This window comes from Plasmopara halstedii, assembly GCF_900000015.1.
Source record: "Plasmopara halstedii genome assembly, contig: Scaffold_1583, whole genome shotgun sequence".
Classification (NCBI taxonomy): Eukaryota; Oomycota; class Peronosporomycetes; order Peronosporales; family Peronosporaceae; genus Plasmopara; species Plasmopara halstedii.
Window position 1 is genome coordinate 638,574 of NW_020188494.1, and position 18,108 is coordinate 656,681.

The window sequence follows — 18,108 nt, forward strand, 5'->3', positions numbered from 1 at the left end:
TACCCGCTGCAGTATTGATTTTAAAAGCTATAGAAAGACGTGACAGAAGTCAAGCGGAGGAATCGTAAGATATAAAACTGTTGCTGACAGGACAAGCGAGCAGATTTTTTTGCCGCGAAGGTTACACTGCCTATCAGTGTACGCCGGGCAAAAATGATAGAGCGCTTTTGATGTGTTGAGAAGCTAGTCAGCGTATCACAAATTATAGCTATAAATGCTCGCTGTGAACTTAACAAGACTTACTTTTATCTCATGAACAAGGATAGATGCACAAATAATAGTGGTCGTCACTATCAGCTTTATCAATAATTTGGCCAATGACAGATCGGTACATTTTGCATTGTTGAGCTTACTTCATCATGCTAGCACAACAGCAGGAAGTGGAGGCGGACGTATGCAAATTATAATCACTTTCTGTTCTGGATACTGATATCCTATGTACTCACCAGGTTCGCAAAGACGACCAACTGCGTATCAATGAGTTTGGCCGTAATAATGCGGCGTTGCACGAGATCCGTGAGCAGAAGAAAGCACTAAAGGACAAACTCGATACTCTGGATGATGCCAACACGGATCTCATGATGGGCGAGGGCGACAATGTTCGGTAGGATGTTGGTTGTAAATCTTCATCGCTAAAATACCAAGATTTTTACTAAATAACCATCAGGCTCTTTATCGGGGAAAGCTTTGTAGAGGCATCAGAAGAGTCTGCACAAGTATACCTTGAGAAGCGCATGGAGGTGAGTGTCCATTGTGATGGATTTTGTTGTACAGGTGTTTTTTAAGAAGTGACGATGCATGTACTTAGGTAGCCAACAATGAGTTTAAGAAGCTACAAAGCAAGGAATCAAAACTTGAGGCGCGACAGGCGGTACGAGGAGATATTTGTTGGTCTGGATCAGTTATTTTGATGTTACTTTGTGAATGTAGGTATTAAAGAAAATGCTGTACAGCCGTTTCGGGCAAAGCATCAATCTTGAGGACAGCTAAAGATGCCTAGGAACGACAAGAATTGAAAAGATTATTGTGGTGACATCATAAGGGATTTTATATTGGCACTTTATATCACAACAATTCCAGACCAATTATTTAATCAAATTGGTACTGGAGCAGCGTGCTCACAAAGAAAAAGCTTTCTTTTTTGTGCAGCTATCGTGATATTCTTAACAAAACTCCGGTGCATCAGGTGGCAAGACGGTACATGAGGTGGCAAGATAGCGTCACTTTGTAGGAAAATATTGCATACGATCATGAGGCCTTTCAATATTGTTGGTAAATTGTGGCTGTAGTTTCAGCAGTCATGAAGCAATTTGAGGTTTTCGCTAACTAGCAGCTCGCTAGACTTTGCCTGGCTATCGTGTGCCCGCGCAGCACGTTGCTGCACACCCACGCGGAAATCGTACGCATCTTACTGAAAGTTCTTCAATCGTCTCTAGCCTGAGAACATCACAGAAAACAACTGCCTCGTGTACATCCTTCCAACGCATGTTGTTATGCACCGTTGTGTGGAACTGAAAGTGTTCATGTTGGCGTTACGGTAAAAAGTGTGGCTTCGAATGACACGTTGCTGCAAATGTTGCTCCAGCAAATTCCTTCTGAATTATCGCACACAGCTGCAAATACACTCCGAACCTGTCCAATGGAAGAACTCACTTTTAAAGCAAATGCACTCAATTCTCGTGATCCCAACAAAGATGCTACAACTGCTTTTTGTATATGTGATAACTAGACACTGCGCCAGTCTCGTCCTGAAATTTGGCGACTGGCGTTTAGTAATGACGAGAGAGTAAGGATGACGACATCCTTCACAAAGTGTGGGCGATCCGTATTTCAGCGCATTTCTTATCTAATGTCTGAAATATTACGGCTCGTAATTCGTGTATGGTATTTAAAGCAATCAGAGTCGCTTTTGTTTTGATAAGGCGATGACTGGATTGAGCAATTAGAATATTAGAATGACGTCGGTCATACCGAGAAAATTTCTGTGTAGCATGACGAGTGGACGGCGCAGCGCCAGCCACAAGTTTGATACGGTCTACGAAACTTTCGACAAGTGGCATAAATTTTTAAATAATCTTTCACTGGGCATTATCACCCTTAAGTTTTTTTTCTCGCATGAATGTAAATAGATCAGACTTCAGTTTTTTTCTGAACTGGGATTCGTTATTTCTTCATGATGAGGAGAGTCATTTCGTCCTCATCGACACCGAATATCATGGAAAGCGGGATAAGTACGCGAAAATAAAAAAAGGACAACATAAACAAGCTCAGTGACTGTGATTTTTAAGTATCCACTTTATCATCCACTACTGCAAACTAATTGTTCTGAAGTCGCAAACCAGCGAGTCTAATTTTTCAAGACTTTTTTTGCTTGCGAACTCCATTGTGAAAGAAGTGACAGTTATCGATAAGACTGCATAGAATATGTACATTCCTTCCACCTTCGCACGTCCTTGCTCATTCTAAGGACAAAGGCTTCAAATCTCATACAAGATGATGAATCGAAGTGGTATTACTATTCAAATTACCGTCCAGTGATCATACCATCCTCAAGATGCTCGCTTGTCTGGCAAGTGTGTCACCGTCGCCTATGTCAATGAGGTGGCGACAGATGCAGACGGATGAGCAGCAGACTCAACATGATTGGAAGGGCCCGTACTCGATTATTAAAGAACTTGGGTCAGGATTGCATGGCCGCGTACTTCTGGCTTTTGACGAGCGATTGCAGCGCGACGTCGCTATAAAGCTCCCTGCTGTTTTCATAATTGACGCGTTGACAACTAGCTGTGTGAATGTCACCGATCTGGAGAGTCAAGTAGCTTCTATTCAGCACGAATGCAATGCGATGCGACGTGTGCTGCACCCCAACGTATTGCCGATGTACCAGTTAGCATCCGGCAAGAAAGGAAACTATGAGTATATTGCAATGATCACAGAGTATACACCAAATGGAGACCTCTTTGACCTATTGGAGAATGCTGGAGCGCTTCCCGAACCATTGGTTAAAGTATACGCATGTCAACTGTTGCGAGCATTGGAAGCGTGTCATGCCAATGGTGTAGTGCACCGAGATATCAAGCCGGAAAATTTACTTCTCGATGCTAATTTTCAACTCAAACTTGCAGATTTTGGCGTCGCAGCAATGACACAATTAGGAACAGATGCAACCGGACTTTACTCCCGAGATGTGAGCGGCACGGCGCTGTATATGGCACCGGAGGTCAGGACGAGACAATTATACCGTGGAACTTCTGTGGATGTGTGGTCAGCAGGTGTTGTCCTATTTATCTTGATGACTGGCCTGCCGCCGTTCAATGAAGCACAAAAGGGAGACGCGTGGTACGACAGTCTCCTAAAAGGAGACTTAGAACACTTTTGGGGCTCACAGCCTGATGAAGTTCGGCAAACCATGACACCGGGTGCGCAAGACCTCATTTCGTTGATGCTTGTTGCTCCTGACAATCGCATCACGGTTTCAGAGGCCTTGCAGCATTCATGGCTTCGTGGTGCAGATTATGTGGATTCACATTTAATTCGTGATGCAGTTTTAACTCATCTTGATGCGGCACTTGCTGTCAAGAAGATGGGATTGAAACTTTTTGGGGTCGATGAGGACACCGATTTATTTATCAATTGCAAAAAAATGTAGTATATTGATAGCTAAGCCATTATTCATTCGAAAATGAGTCACTTTAATATATAAACTAGCCAGGCGCCGCAGTCGTTGGTGCATGTCATCGTGGCATTCTTGCAATTTCTTCGTTTACTAGCTTCAAAGATGAGCCCAACTGTGGAAAGCACAAATTTACAAATTGAAGATATTTGGAATTGAAATATATTGTTAATTTTGGTAATCCATTAATAATTAACAAAACCCTTTGTAATTAAAAATTGAAGATATTTGGAATCAGAACATATTCTTAATTCTTGGTAATATACTAATAGTTAGCAAAATTCTTTGGAATTATGATTTAGAAATATACCTTAAGTAAAAGATCGAAATATACGAAAATGATTGTACGTTAGTCCTTTGTTTTGCTCAGGTCATCACGATCTCGCACTCATACCAATGAGCCGAACTCCCTACAGTCTTTCCATGAATTGGATCATAGCCTCAGTATCATGCATATCGATCCAGCCACCAGGCGAATTGTCTCAGTTCGTGCCAGTTTTGCGTATTTTATAGAAAAAAGACTTGCGGGGATAGGAAAGAGATAAATATATTCAGATTCATAACTGCTATACCAATGTCATCATCTGGCGCACCATGTCAGTTTATAGTTGGCTGTCAAGTTCTTAATCGAAAAGCCAAGAAACAGACCAGCCTCACGCTAACACAATACATTCTCATCTTGCCACCTGAGAACAGCAATTGATATTGCCGTTTATAGCGGTGTTATGGAAGTGTTTATTGGTGATGCCTTTGTCAACAAAGAAGACCACGGCTCTGTGTCGCAACAACGCGTGCTTGTACAAATCAATCCTAATGAGGTTTTCTTCCGCCAGGTAACAGCGGTTTTAAGATCGTCAAAGTCGTTGTTAGAATTGGCAGCACTGGGTCTATCACAAACGATCGAGTTTCGAATTTTGCGGGTATTGGTTGCTGTTACTTACGATCAACAAAAAAATTCGTGATTCCCATTAAAGTGCTTGATTTAGATATTTTCCTTGATCTTTCGACGCATCGCGGTATTTCTTTCTTGGTGATGTCGATTCGCATTTACAAAAAAAATCGTTTTATAACATCCACGTTGCAGCACAGGAACATAGCTGTGAACATTTGTGGCCTCACCTTAAAGTTATTGACGTTTTATGCCCGTCCTGGAAAAATGGTACTTGAAATTGCATCTGATGTAGCAAAAATATATAAAGACGGGTAGAGGGGTAATTACATAACTGGAACGAGACGCTTCGTTTCCAATATATAAGACATGGTGCGTATTGCATCAATTTGATCTAGTTATGATATTTTATAGGATGGGTTTGTCTCCATTGTGATCAAAATTGCAAGCAGTTGTCGCGAACAAGCGACCTTGATTCGCGAAATGGGAAGTAAATGCTTCAAAATGTTCACATGTTGGTTCGTGGCAGATCCAGTGTGATGATCATTTGAACATTTTTTCCATAAGTTGTAAGGCCGTCTGAACGATGTAGGCAAGTCGTTGCCGCTGTATTTGCATATTTGACACCGCTAAATGCGGGATGAAGGCTCAGCAGAACCGAAATTTTCTGATGGTCCAGCAGAAAACCAAAAATAAAGCTGTATGTTTGATCGCATCAAGAGAATGACAGAAGTGGAAGGTCTATTGACGAATGAGCAGCTGGATACAAAGATTGATTGCAAAACTGCTTGTATTGAGCCATATCATATGAATCTACCGCAAGATTGTGGTAAAGGAATTTTAAGACGTCGTTGCCAAAGTCCCGCCGTCAATCCTACCTCCGAACCGAGGTGCGCGCCATGTGATTGACCTAGTTCCCGGAACCAAATACTGCGTAACACGCCAAAAACCCCTGCCTAAGGAGCATTGTGACGTCATTGACGACTTTTTCCGTGCGTAGCACGACGCAGGAATGGTGCGTGAGAGTATGTCTCTCCTTTTGACACCCACGATTTGTGTCCTGAAGCCGAACGGCAAGTAGTGTATCGTTCTCGCTTACAATAAGCTAAATGCTGTCACCATTCCGGCACAAACACCACGACGTAGTTTGATGTATAAAGTACAGTGCACTCGGCTTGGTCAATGATTATTACCAGTTGCTCATAAGAGCGAGTGATATTCCGCTTACAGCGTTGAGTACTGCTCTGGGAGTGGCTGGTGACGCCACAAGGGCTGTTAAATGCACCAGCAACATTTAATCGTCTTGTGACGCAGTTGTTCAGGCCCCATCGGACGTATGCACAAACATACTTCGACGACATCTTCGTCCAAAGTACAGGAGGACGGGTAAAAATCACATCGTCCATTTAAAAGCGGTGCTCAAGTGCATGCGCACAGAAAAACTGTATGCTAATGCAGACAAGTAAATCCTCGGAGCAGACGAAATCCCTTTTTAGGGTGCTTTATTGGGATGCGTGACCTTCGAGCGGATCCCGCTAAGATCAATGTCATTGTGGACTGGCCGTTTCCAAAGAACTAAAAGGACTTGCGCAAGCGGTTTGGCCTCACCAACAACTTGCACGTATATAGCGCAAATTATGCGGGAATGGCACGGCCATTGTCGAAATATGCAAAATGGTGTTGGGACACCGAGGATCGGGAAGCTTTTGACAGGGTCAATGACAGCCTCCTTCATGCATTAATACTGGTGTTGCCAGACCCTGATCGTTCTTTAAGTGTCGTTTGTGACGCTTCAGACTTTGCCATCTGTGCACTGCTGCAAGCAGACGCCGGGGAGTGAGATCAGGTGATTGCGTTCGAATCCTGCCAGCATGAGGCTGTGGAGAAGAGCTACCCAGCCCACAGACAAGAAATTATTTGCGATGAAGCATGCCCTTGTCAAGTTCAGGGTACACCTGCTCGTCTCGAAGCTGTTTGGAATCTACACAGATCATGCATCAACATGCACTGCGACTCAGTATCCTCATCTCCTGCAGAGAATGGCCAGGTGGCTCTCCTTCTTCCTTCTTCGCAGAATATAACTTTGAGGTGAATTCTAAGCCAGGAAAACAGAATTCTTTGGCTGATGCGTTGTCACGCAGACTGGATTATGAGCTTGCTCATGTCACGACGGTGACGTCGTCAGTGACGAAATTACTCCGCGCCGCATACGCGGGTTAAGGTACGTGTGTAGCACTGCTACAAACACTCGGGGCAAGGAGTTTGAAAACTCGAAGAAAGAATTGTCGATGCAATTGGGTGTGCGGTTCCACCAATATTTTATGAATAACGGTTGCTGTATTATAGCACCGATTCGTCGGATACACCATAAATTGTGGTTCCTCACGATGATGATTTCAAATCCGTATCCTCTATGAGGCCCACGAACCCCCACTCAGTGTTCATCTTGGTCGTGAGAAGTTGTACAGCTCTGTGAGTTGCCTATACTGGTGGTTCAAGCTGTACAAATAGACAAGCACCTATGTGTGAACGTGTGAGACGTGTCAAAGAGTAAAACCCTCTTCGAATGCTGCGGTGCCGTTGGTCAGTTTGCCGCCGGATGTTAGCAGTCAATGAGTTTGGACTTTGTGTTTGGCCTGCTGAATGACTCGGCGGGAAAACGGGTGTCGTGGACTTTGTGAACTGTTTGAGCAAGATGGCTCATCTTGCGGCAGTGCCGAACACCATCGACGGTGTAGGTACAGTGACGCTGTTTGTGGATCACGTCTTTCAATAACACGGACTCCTCGAGTAAATTACATCTGATGGAGGTTCATGCTTCAATGGGTAGTTTTAGTAGACAATCTTCAAGTTACTGGGCACCAAGCTAACTACGTCAACAGCGGACCATCTGCAGAAAGATGGTCAAACCGAAAGGGTTGATCGCATCGCCAAAGACGTTCTTCACAGCGTCTGCGCTGAGACGCCGAAGCACTTGAGCGCTATGTAACCACTCGTAGATTTTGCTCTGAATAATGCAGTGCGTTCATGTACCGGCTATACGCCGTTCTACGTGAACAGGCTTACTTATCCTCGCCTCTTGCTGACGCCGCCTCCTCATGGGCTTGGTGGGGAGGAATAGCCAAACAGTTAGCTGATGTCATCCCCCCTCACCGTGCGTAAAGAAGTTCACGACTTCCTTTCTACATGACTGAGTGCCTCACGAAAATTTGGCGATGCGATGGCTGAAAGCCAAGACATGCAGAAAGAATAGGCAGACGGAAGAAGCAATGTTAAAAACTTTAAGTCGGTGACCTGGTTTTATTAAATGCTATATCGTCCCACATATGCAGTCGCTGTTGCCTTAAAGACGAAGCCCTGTCCATGATTTATCGGACCTTTCAAGGTCGTGGCTATGCGGGGCCTTGCGTATACGCTAAATCTTTCGAGAACAATACGCACCGATCCGGTGTTCTATGTGGGCTTGCTTAAGCCGTTTCGGGATCCATCGCAAGTGCACACGATAACTTGGTGCCGGGCAGTGGCCAATGGCGCTCAGCCACCCAGAAGCTCAACCAGCATTTGACTCTGAGCACGGAGTGCCGCAATTTCCGTTCCAACGGCTCAAGGCACTTCACCATCGAACGAAGTGATGTATTCCTCTGCTCGACTGCTAAGGGCCAATCCGACAGAGCTCGATAGTCCTCAACGTGAGACAGTCGGTGAACAAGGTGCTCCAAACTCTCGAGCCTTCCGCACAGCGATATGTGACCTCGGCAAGATGCTCGGCAGAATGCCGATGACGACAGACTTTGCCCTCCAAGTCCCGGAGAGCATCGCGAATCATCAGACGATAATCGACCAAGTCGTCATGGTCCGCCGTCGACTCTTCTCGAAGAGAGTGGTGGTGTCCACAATCACGTGGTACGTCGACGTCGTCGCCAGGGTCAAATCCAGTATCGTGTAAGATGGCGGAGATACACCAACTCCGAGAACTCGTGGCCACATCAGCAAGACTGCTCAGACGTCGTGGACACCTATGAACATGCAATCATGACGATTCGAGTCGTCGTACGCCCCGCGCTTCTAAACACTAAACCTTAAGCCTTTAAATCGACATTTGAGCTTATCTTTTGGTTATTGCTGGTGAGATTACCTCGCTCGTATCGCGTCAAAAAGTTCTGCCGTGATGCAGCTGGCGACCCGTTGGATCGCTTTGGCGATCACGACGTCAGGTAGTCTCAAACGAATGTACAAAAAGAGATTGCAATGCGTGTGCTTGCAGGTGAGCTCTCTCGTCTCGCTGGATGTCATTGTGAGCTTTTCGGCAGGAAATAGTTACACCATCTCTTGTAGAGATCTTGCTCTGTGAGTACAACTCGCACCATGGAGTTGTAGAGCGTGAATAACTCCTCAACCTCACAGCGCGGTGGGTGTCTGAGTGCATAGGTAACTTTTCCGGTGCTAGGACAGGACTTGACGAGAGCTGTAAGCGGTTTCATAATAGGGACGCTCGGCTGCACACCCTTATGGCTCGTAGTTGTCGTCCGCGGTACGGGATCATCTACCGTACCTTTCTCATTAGGAAGTGGGCGCGTAGATGGGATGGTCTTTAATGTATATTAAGATGGTAGGATGCAGGTAGTGTTTGTTAAATTGGTGGAAAAAGCACCCCAGGTGAAATAAGTGGTCAGGGAGCGTTTACTGTTGCTCAATGAATCATTACAACAAAATGACTGTGGTGTTTTTTTGTTGAGGGCGTACTCCTGTATGGCATCCAAACTTAACACGATTATCATCGGTGACCACTACGGGGTAAGAAATCTTAGAGAGGGAGGGGGTTTGCTACATCTGTGGTGCTAGCTTCAGGCAATGCAGTACGTCAAGAGCTATTGTTGTAGGTATTATAACAAATAAATTGAGTACGACTTTACACAAAACTAGATTAAAGTCATTTTTGGCTCTAAAAATTTAGAAGAGCAAACATAGGCTTGTTACTTGAAAAGCTCTCGGTTCGCCTCCTGGTAAAAGTGTGCAATCCCAACCGCGTAAAATTTTGATGTATATCGCTGCATCGGAACTTTTTCGGTGAAGAGTCGATGACAACTACGTCACATGCAGGTCAGGTCCCCGCAAGAGCAGTATAAGTAGTCCACGGATCAAAAGATGTTAAGCTCCTTTCTTTTGAAGCAAACTGGTGAAGTAGGTGCCTTGTTAAAAAATACAAACGCAAGACTTTGAGTTTAGTTGGTCCGGGTATAACTTTTGCTTTATAATTTCTATTGGATTAAATATTAATTAAAGCTGCATCATGTCTTACTAAACTCCATTTACACTGGCATGGGTTTAGTCGACCTACTGACATGCCTGAAATACATTCTTAAACGGACTAGAAAGTCTCCAAACTCCTTTGTTAATACGACCAAACTATTCTTGCCCTTTCATCCTCACTTTAGCTTCATTCCATCCCATCTACATCTATAGAAATTTACTTGGATGACGTCTCTAATTATGACAGATGGATGCGTTGTTTAGCCCAGCGTGACTACACACAAAGTGCAATCAACCTTTGATGATCTTGATCCTCCTGTATTTATTAGCAATATTATTAGTAGGCTTAATGTCGACAAGACCGTAGCAGGTGGCAGTTGCATATTATTTTTTTCAGATTTCTTTAACAACAGGACAAATTATTGAGTAACTAGCGCCAATGACATGCAATTGGCTTTTAAGCTGCAGTGGTACTGCTGTCCTAATCTTCAACATGAACTTGTGCTTAACTGGCGACTTTGATCACACTATCTGAAGTAGATCACCTTCCAGCAAAGTCTTCACATCGGTTAAAATCAATGTACTCCCTTCCGACTCGTTTGCGCTTCGATGCCCAATTTTAAGTGCTCTTCATCTACTTCAAGACTCAACAGAAGCTTTTCAGTATGATTCTTGATACATTAAGACATGTATGTTCTGCCTACCACTGGCATTGGCGTGTTTTCTTGAACATTCTGACTCTTGGTCGTTACAAAGCGCACTTGGCACTACGCGCTCAGTCCCATTGATATAAATTCCTTGATCGATACTAAATGTATTTGAACAGATATTTGCAAGTTAAAACGCATCGATAGTTACCCCCTCACCGAGAACGGAGTTTACTAAATTGCGCTGTCAACGTAACGCTGAGGTTATCAAACTATTTCGAAATGAAGCTTCGAAGTTGCTGAAACATGCACTACGCTATTCAATACAAGCTCTGTCAGTGGGGAGTACTCGCTTTGGTACCGAGGATAGCTGTGCAAGTGATCTGTCTGCAATTGCTCTGTGGCAGACTTGTCAAATTTGATGCTAGGCACCTGAAGCATACATCACCAGAATTTGAATGGAAAACGCTGGTATTGATGAAAAATATTGCTATTATCGAGCCGCGTTGGAGAAAACCTATGATGATATCCATCTTGAGGGCAACATCAACGGTAGCGTCGTTGCTAGCAGTTGCAAGGTGATCCATTCCTTTTAAATGGTCCGCCAGACTGCAATGCCGTTATAACCGGACGCGTCTTTAGAACCAAAAAATGTCCTTATTAATGATCTCCTAACTTTCCGCTAGGGCTGACAGGCTACTCCAAAGTGCCTCTATATCCGGTGAAATTCTTATTCTTAAACACACCCCATATGAGTCCATGCATGTATACGCTAAAACATGTTTAGCCAATATAAGGCTCGCAAAACTGAGAAATTGATCCTTCCGAGGTGGTGACACATAATTGGGTCCTGTGGCTAGTTCAGTATTTTGTAATGAAGGCTCTCATGAGGTACCTTGATGCATTAAATTTTGAGTCGGTTGGTGCTGCAACAAAGCAAGTCAGAGGATAAGGCATGGCGGTACAAATAAGCGATCCTTTTGTTCGGTATAGTGACACTAAGATTGCAAACTCCGAGCAACAAACCACATTTTGTGACATCCCCTTAAGCTGAACGTATTGCCTCATCAATCGATGACAACACCATAAAAAATACGACGGGCGACACAAAAGCGCTTTCGCCATCATGTTATACCTATCCAGCTTAAGCCTTGGCTTGAGAGTAGATCCGATAAGATATGCTATAATCTTGTCTTTTCTCGTGAGAGATATAGGACCGACGCTACCGTGCGGAACGACGCATGATTTTTTTGTACTCAAATGGCTTCGGGTCAAGCAGACGTACTCCGATATTTAGAAAAGAACCATTTTCAGCGAATAACGTCATTGTGTGAGTTTGACGGGTTTTGTACCGCTTTGATGCGATGACACAATTGATTTCATAAAAGTCTACGTGGAGCGGAACATATCTGTGCCAAAGGCGAAATCATCACAGACATTATGAAATCGCCTAACACGATAGCTCCATATACCTACTTTCAGAGTAATTTTATTCAACCACAACGAATACCTTTGGACATCACTTACAAGGGTCAAGGTGATGAGCCGTGTCATGTGGGAATTATTACTATTTTTGTGCAAATAGCTGGCCAATCTTTTTCGTTTTACCCTATTAAAACATCGTCAGTAGCAAGTCCAAGTAGCTTCGGCTTTCGTAAGATTCGTCTAAAGATTTAGTTCAAATAAAGAATTTCACGAAAAGATTTTATCAACAGCGAATACCACCGTTTTTGTGGTATTCACATGCTGTACAATGATTTGGCATTGGCGCCGTATACATCCACTTCTGGAAGGCTTCATCAGAAAATAATGTATTAACCATGCTCAAAAAATGAAGACTACCGAAAATTGACAAGCGCAGCTACATCAATGGAACTTAGCTTTGCCTCATCTAATATAAAGCAAATATGGCCAAAATCGGGCGGATCTATCTCGATGATGAAATGGGTTGCCAAATGGTCATTGAATGGGGGATAAGTGCTATATATTTTAATATTAATAAACGATTATGTGATCCTTGATTCCTGTCTTTTCAGATCCATAGAGTCTTCTATTCTTTTCCCTCCAAAAACGTTTTTATACTCCAAGCAGATGTCATTGGGTATGAACGCATCACTGAAATTTTTATTTCTACTACGAAAAAAACTCAAAGCGGCGGAAGCAATCCAGAATCTTTGAAGAGGCACTTTGCTTGACTTAAATTTAGCCCGTTTGAAACGAGGGTATAGTGTAACTATGACCCAGTCGTCAAATTAAGGACACGTGCAACCAAATGCAAAAGACCCGCACAGCAAAGATTTGTTTGTTTGAGTCCGCATTAATCAATGTACAATTTACGAAATTTGTATGGATCACCCAGGCACGGAACCTGTTTACATGTTCTACGGTCGTATTCCTTACGGAATGCCATCAAAACCATCTGTACCAAGTACTTATCGTAATACTTCGTCATGGTACTCAATCTTGATGCTTCTGAGCTCCATTACTCGTCGCTTAGAGTAAATTATATTATTGCTTACACGCATTATTCTTTTGTCTATAAACATAGAGTGAAGGTCAGCAGAACCAAAGATCAGTACCACATTGTAGCATTATATTAGGTTCTCGGTACATGCGAGGATTCTGGCGTCCCGTCAAAGAAAGGTTTACCACAAGTGTGAGCTGGTATACCATTCTATCCAATATATAGTGAGTCAATTCTGCAAGAAATTAAACACATATTTGAAAAAATCTAAGCTGGATTAATCATAAAAGATATTATTTTTCAAGCGAGTTTAGAAGAGGTACTATTGCGCAAGAGGTTGTACGACTACGTTATATGTGTCATCGATAAATTGAACTTATATTTAGAGAACTTACCCAGTGTGAGCTCCCGGCAGTTTTGTTGCATTTGTGAGCGAAAGTTATCAATTAAACGAATAAGTCAGGATATGCATGGATCTTCTGTGATGTCGAAATACGATATATTTACCTTCCTGTACTGACGACAAGCTGAAATACTCATTCCTCGAATATAGCACACCAAGCACTTATAGGGTTAGAAGCGGCTGCCAAACACGTTGGGGCTTTTGCTAGATATAAACAACTGTTGGCACCAGCCCATAATATTTTGAGAACACCTCACACTGGCGTTTGTAAAAACCAACGGTTTTTGCTGTCAGCGTGCGGATTCTAAGCGATCATATTTTCGAGAATCAAACGAGAGCACTCGTCTTTCTGGGTAACAAAGACCGAGATGTCCTTGAGCTCAGCTACGATATAGAATTGGTAACACCACGTCATACTTAAAGTCTCTTTGCCAAAGGGACAAACGCTAGACCGGGCACTTAACTATTAAACATATGTGAATAGATCAACAAATGTTTTAAATGTTTGAATCGCCCAACTTGGCGTACAGTGTCAAAACAGGATACAATTACGGGCTATTTGTAAGAGTTTTGACTCTCACTAACTGAATGGTAGCAGACCTCTTCCAGAAACGGATCATACTTCCTTCATCGAGGGTATCCGGACAGGTGTAACTCTTAGGGAAACGTTCCGTCTTCGAGCTATTTATTTAAAGAAAGCACTTGGCGCCTCATTAACATACAGCATGATTTTTGTATATCAATCAGTATTCGATCAAAGCCTAAAACAAGGGGCTCTTAGCGCTCTTGAAGTGATACGTCTCAGCAATACTTAAGAGGACTAGAAGCGTCATTTAATAGCCAAGCAACACCATACTTTTCGCAGATGCTTCATTAGACTATATTTGTATCCTTTATTCCCCCAATTTAAAGTTTAAAGTGTCGAGCACGCATTCTGACACACGAGCTCCTTGTGAGAGAAGTCAAAACACAGTATGTTCAAGACGGTATACCGAGATAGACCTGCGCTCTTTAATAGGTTAGGACAGGTTTATTCAGTCTACAAGTTACGAGCTCTTTATGTGAGAAGTACGACTCAACCACCAGCGATACAATCGTCAATGGCTAAGTCTCAAGCCTTGTGTAAGCCTGGATAGTCTTGTAAAGTCATGTCACTAATACTCGCACTAAAGCTTTGATTAATTCCTCGTATCGAAGATGAATTTCTAACAGTTAAAAAGCTGTTTGGCCTTAGATCATCCTTTGATGAACATATCTCGGAAATGAATCCCTTCAAATGATGTGGGTATAACTTTATGCAACAAGAATGGAACGGAAGGCAAGGACTTCGCCTCTTTAGTGCAGCTTTTGTATCAAATTTTTGGATAGATTCTCTGAACAAGAAAACCTTTTGGCTACGGCATATGGCTTCGATTGCTTTGGTGAAAACCATTGGCTTATCCAAAACTGTTGCCAACTAAATTGTCATATGCTTCGAGTTTGATTTTAAACGCGAAAGCAGCAGAGAATCGCGTACTAAATGGCATTCGTAAGGTCGCGACGTAATATCGCGGCTTCTAGATTTTACCGCTGCATAGATGAATTACTACAGTAATAAGCTGGGGTTTCTCGATAGTTATTTAAAAATCAAGGCAAAAGCAAATGTGTGGCGCGAATGTTGCACAGGTAGACCGCTTTGCATATCAATCAGAAACACTCTCAAGCAGTGCCCGCGTATAACCCAAATAAATAGCTATTTGCAGCATGGGCAAGTATGTCTGTGGCATCGACGAGATTTCATTTCTGGAAGGCTTGCCATGCGGACAGATTTTGCAAAGATCAAAGCCAATTTTTCATGATAGCCATTTAGCGTCCTCGAAAAGTAGTTTTAGCTGGCCACTGGGCTACCGAAGCTCTTGCTTAGAGGAAGCTGAGCTAAGGTCACCATAAGTTCTATACAAAAACCAATACGAGTATAGCGGGTCGCAAATCGCTACTTCTAAGTACGAAAGCCTTACCGAGGCAAACGAACACTTCTGTTCAATATACAACTGTATTTACTTGTTTTAGTTGCGACAGAGCCGCCAATTTTTAAAACCCTAGGTTTCTCTAATTAATATAGTAATACTTAATTAGCAAGACCTAATTACCATAGTAATATGCATTACAACTGGCAAACTTGCCACGTAATGGCTTCTTGTTATGGTGTATCCACACTACTGTGTACACTAACTGTGTAATACACACATATGTTCGGTCGCACAAGATTGTGCAACCCGCCTTTTCTTACAAAGGCACGTGTAACCCCGCTACAGATATTCCGCTGACAGCGGTAAGTACTCCGAGCGAGATGCTCTGAAAGAAGCCGGTGATGCCCCAAGAGCTGTCAAATACACCAGCAACATTTATTCGTCTTGTGACGCAATTGTTTAGGCCCCATCGGGCATATGCACAGACATACTTTAACGACATCTTCGTCCACAGTCGTGCGGAGCACGCGAGGACAGATGTGAGAAACCACATCGTCTATTTGAGAGCGGTGCCTGAGTTCATGCGCACGAATAAGCTGTATGTTTATGTCGATAAGTGCATCTTCGGCGCGAAATGCGAATATCGCAATCAAGCGCTCGTCATGTTGTCAGCAAAATTCCCTTTGTAGAGTGCTTCGTTGGGAGGCGTGGTCTTCAAGTGAATCCCGCTAAGGTCATAATTATTGTGGACTGGCCGATTCCAATGAGCCAAACGGACTCGCGCAAGTGGCTTGGCCTTGCCAAATACTCACACAAGTATAGCGCAAATTATGCGGAAATGGCACGGCCAGTTTGAATCCCTTAAGAAGGATACAGAAATGTGTTGGTACACTGAGAATGACAACAGCCTCCTGCATGCACCAATACTGGCGTTGCCAGACCCTGATCGTATTATCAGTGTCGTCTGTGACGCTTCGGACTTTGCTATCGGCTGTGCACTGCTACAAACAGACGCAGAGGGGCAAAATCGTTCGAATCTTGCCAGCGAAAGGCTAGAGAGAGATAACAACCAGTTCACGACAAGGAATTACTTGCGATGAAGTATGTTTTAATCAAGTTCAAGGTCCACCTGCTTGGCTCAGAGCCGTTTGTGATCTACACAGATCATGCATCCTTACGCACTGCAACTCAGTCGCCTCACTTTCCACAGAGGATGGCCTGGTGGTTTTCATTCCTTGCAGAATATAACTTCGAGGTGAAGTATAAGCCAGGAAAGCAGAGTTCTCTGGCTGATGTGTTGTCACGCAGACCGGATTATGAGCTTGCTCATGTCACGACGGTGACGTCATCAGTGACGGATTTGATCCGCCGCAAACACGGGTGATGATATGTGTGTAGCGCTGCTTCAGGCTCTCGGGGGCAAGGAGTTTGAAATCTCTGACAAGAAACTGTCGGCACGTTTGCGCGTATAGTTACACCGATATTTGTTTCATAACGGGTTGCTGTATTAAGCACCGATTCAAGGGATAGGCCGCGAATTGTGGGTTTTCACGATGAGAATTTTGAACAATCGTATTTTCTATGAGGTCCACGACACCCCCCCCACCCAGTGGTCTTGGTTGTGAGAAGACCCACAGCTTTGTGGGTCGCCGCTACTGGTGGCCCAAGGTGTAAGAATGGACGAGCAGATATGTGCGCACGTGTGAGAGGTGTCAGAGGTTAGAACCCTCTTCGAATGCGGAGGCGCCGCTGGGCAGTTTACCGGTACCCTCCGGGTATTTTCAGTCCATGAGTATGGACTTTGTGTTTGGTTTGCTGAAGGTATCGGCGGGAAACACGGGTATGGTGGTCTTCGTTGACCTTTTGAGCAAGATGGCTCATCGTGCGGCAGTGCCGGACATCATCGACGGTGTGGGTATAGCAACGCTGTTTGTCGATCGTGTCTTTTGACAGCATGGACTCCCGGAGTCAATTGTCTCTAATAGGCTTCACTGGAAGATTTTGGTCTTCAATCTTCAGGGTGCTGGACACCAAGTTGGTTATGTCAACAGCGGACCATCGGTAGAAAGAGTATCAGACTGAGCGCGAGAATCGCGTCGTCGGAGACGTTCTTCGCAGGTCTGCGTTGAGACGCCGAAGCGCTAAAGCGCTATGTTGCCACTCGTAGAGTTTTCTCTGAACAATGCAGTACATTCATCTACCAGCTATACGCCGTTCTACGTGAATGGACTTATTAATCTTCGCGTTCCGCTGACGCCGCCATCCTGGTTCAAGGCTTGGTGGGGAGGAATAGCCGAACGGCTGGCTGATGACAGCCCCTTCACGGTGCGTAAAGAAGTCGGAGATTTCCTGTCTACTACACAGAGCCTCACAACACGTTTGCGATGCGATGGCTGCAGAAAAAAGAAATGTTGAAAACATTGAGGACGGAGATCTAGTTTTACTAAATGCTAAAAACCTTCCTACACATGCTGTCTCTGCTGTCTTTAAATCGTTGCTCCGTCAGGGGTTCATTAACAGCTTCACCGATTATTGACGTGGTTTATTGGACCTTATAAGGTCGTTGCCAAGCGAGGCGTTGCGTATACGCTGAACCTTCCGAGAAGGATGCGCGCTCATCCGGTGTTTTATGTCGGCTTGCTTAAGCCGTACCGGGATCCGGTGCAAATGAACGCGAAAGCGATGGCGCCGGGCGACGCTTAAAGGCGCTTGGACACCCAAAAGTTGAACCAGCAACTGGCTCTGAGCACGGAGTGCAACAACATGCGACGTTTTTGCTCATCGAGCCTAGGATATACACCCCTCGGTGCTGCGGACGCACTGTCCGACGTTG

General features: G+C 44.1%; 6 protein-coding genes across 6 annotated transcripts; 4 read left to right on the plus strand and 2 right to left on the minus strand.

Annotated features, from left to right (window-relative positions):
* Nucleotides 1-359: 359 nt before the first annotated feature.
* PHALS_01715 (prefoldin family protein) lies at nt 360-990 on the plus strand (the record flags this gene model as incomplete). Its single annotated transcript, XM_024716160.1, has 5 exons — nt 360-392; nt 450-604; nt 668-740; nt 809-871; nt 931-990. 5 exons carry the CDS (start codon nt 360-362, stop codon nt 988-990), a joined length of 384 nt encoding a protein of 127 aa, XP_024581786.1.
* PHALS_14810 (uncharacterized protein) lies at nt 989-2,095 on the minus strand. The gene has a single exon (XM_036407078.1). It carries the CDS (start codon nt 2,058-2,060, stop codon nt 1,806-1,808), a length of 255 nt encoding a protein of 84 aa, XP_036263338.1. The 5' UTR covers nt 2,061-2,095; the 3' UTR covers nt 989-1,805.
* A 495-nt stretch (nt 2,096-2,590) lies between these two features.
* PHALS_01716 (camk protein kinase) lies at nt 2,591-3,649 on the plus strand (the record flags this gene model as incomplete). Its single annotated transcript, XM_024716162.1, has 1 exon — nt 2,591-3,649. One exon carries the CDS (start codon nt 2,591-2,593, stop codon nt 3,647-3,649), a length of 1,059 nt encoding a protein of 352 aa, XP_024581788.1.
* Nucleotides 3,650-8,730: 5,081 nt separating this feature from the next.
* Nucleotides 8,731-9,167, plus strand: PHALS_01717 (uncharacterized protein; the record flags this gene model as incomplete). The annotated part of the gene is made up of 3 exons (XM_024716163.1): nt 8,731-8,826; nt 8,873-8,942; nt 9,010-9,167. 3 exons carry the CDS (start codon nt 8,731-8,733, stop codon nt 9,165-9,167), a joined length of 324 nt encoding a protein of 107 aa, XP_024581789.1.
* Nucleotides 9,168-11,242: 2,075 nt separating this feature from the next.
* On the minus strand, nt 11,243-11,500 carry PHALS_01718 (uncharacterized protein; the record flags this gene model as incomplete). Its single annotated transcript, XM_024716164.1, has 2 exons — nt 11,243-11,309; nt 11,355-11,500. The coding sequence occupies 2 exons, from the start codon at nt 11,498-11,500 to the stop codon at nt 11,243-11,245; spliced, it is 213 nt and encodes a 70-aa protein (XP_024581790.1).
* Nucleotides 11,501-12,366: 866 nt separating this feature from the next.
* Nucleotides 12,367-12,637, plus strand: PHALS_01719 (uncharacterized protein; the record flags this gene model as incomplete). Its single annotated transcript, XM_024716165.1, has 2 exons — nt 12,367-12,436; nt 12,504-12,637. The coding sequence occupies 2 exons, from the start codon at nt 12,367-12,369 to the stop codon at nt 12,635-12,637; spliced, it is 204 nt and encodes a 67-aa protein (XP_024581791.1).
* Nucleotides 12,638-18,108: the final 5,471 nt, after the last annotated feature.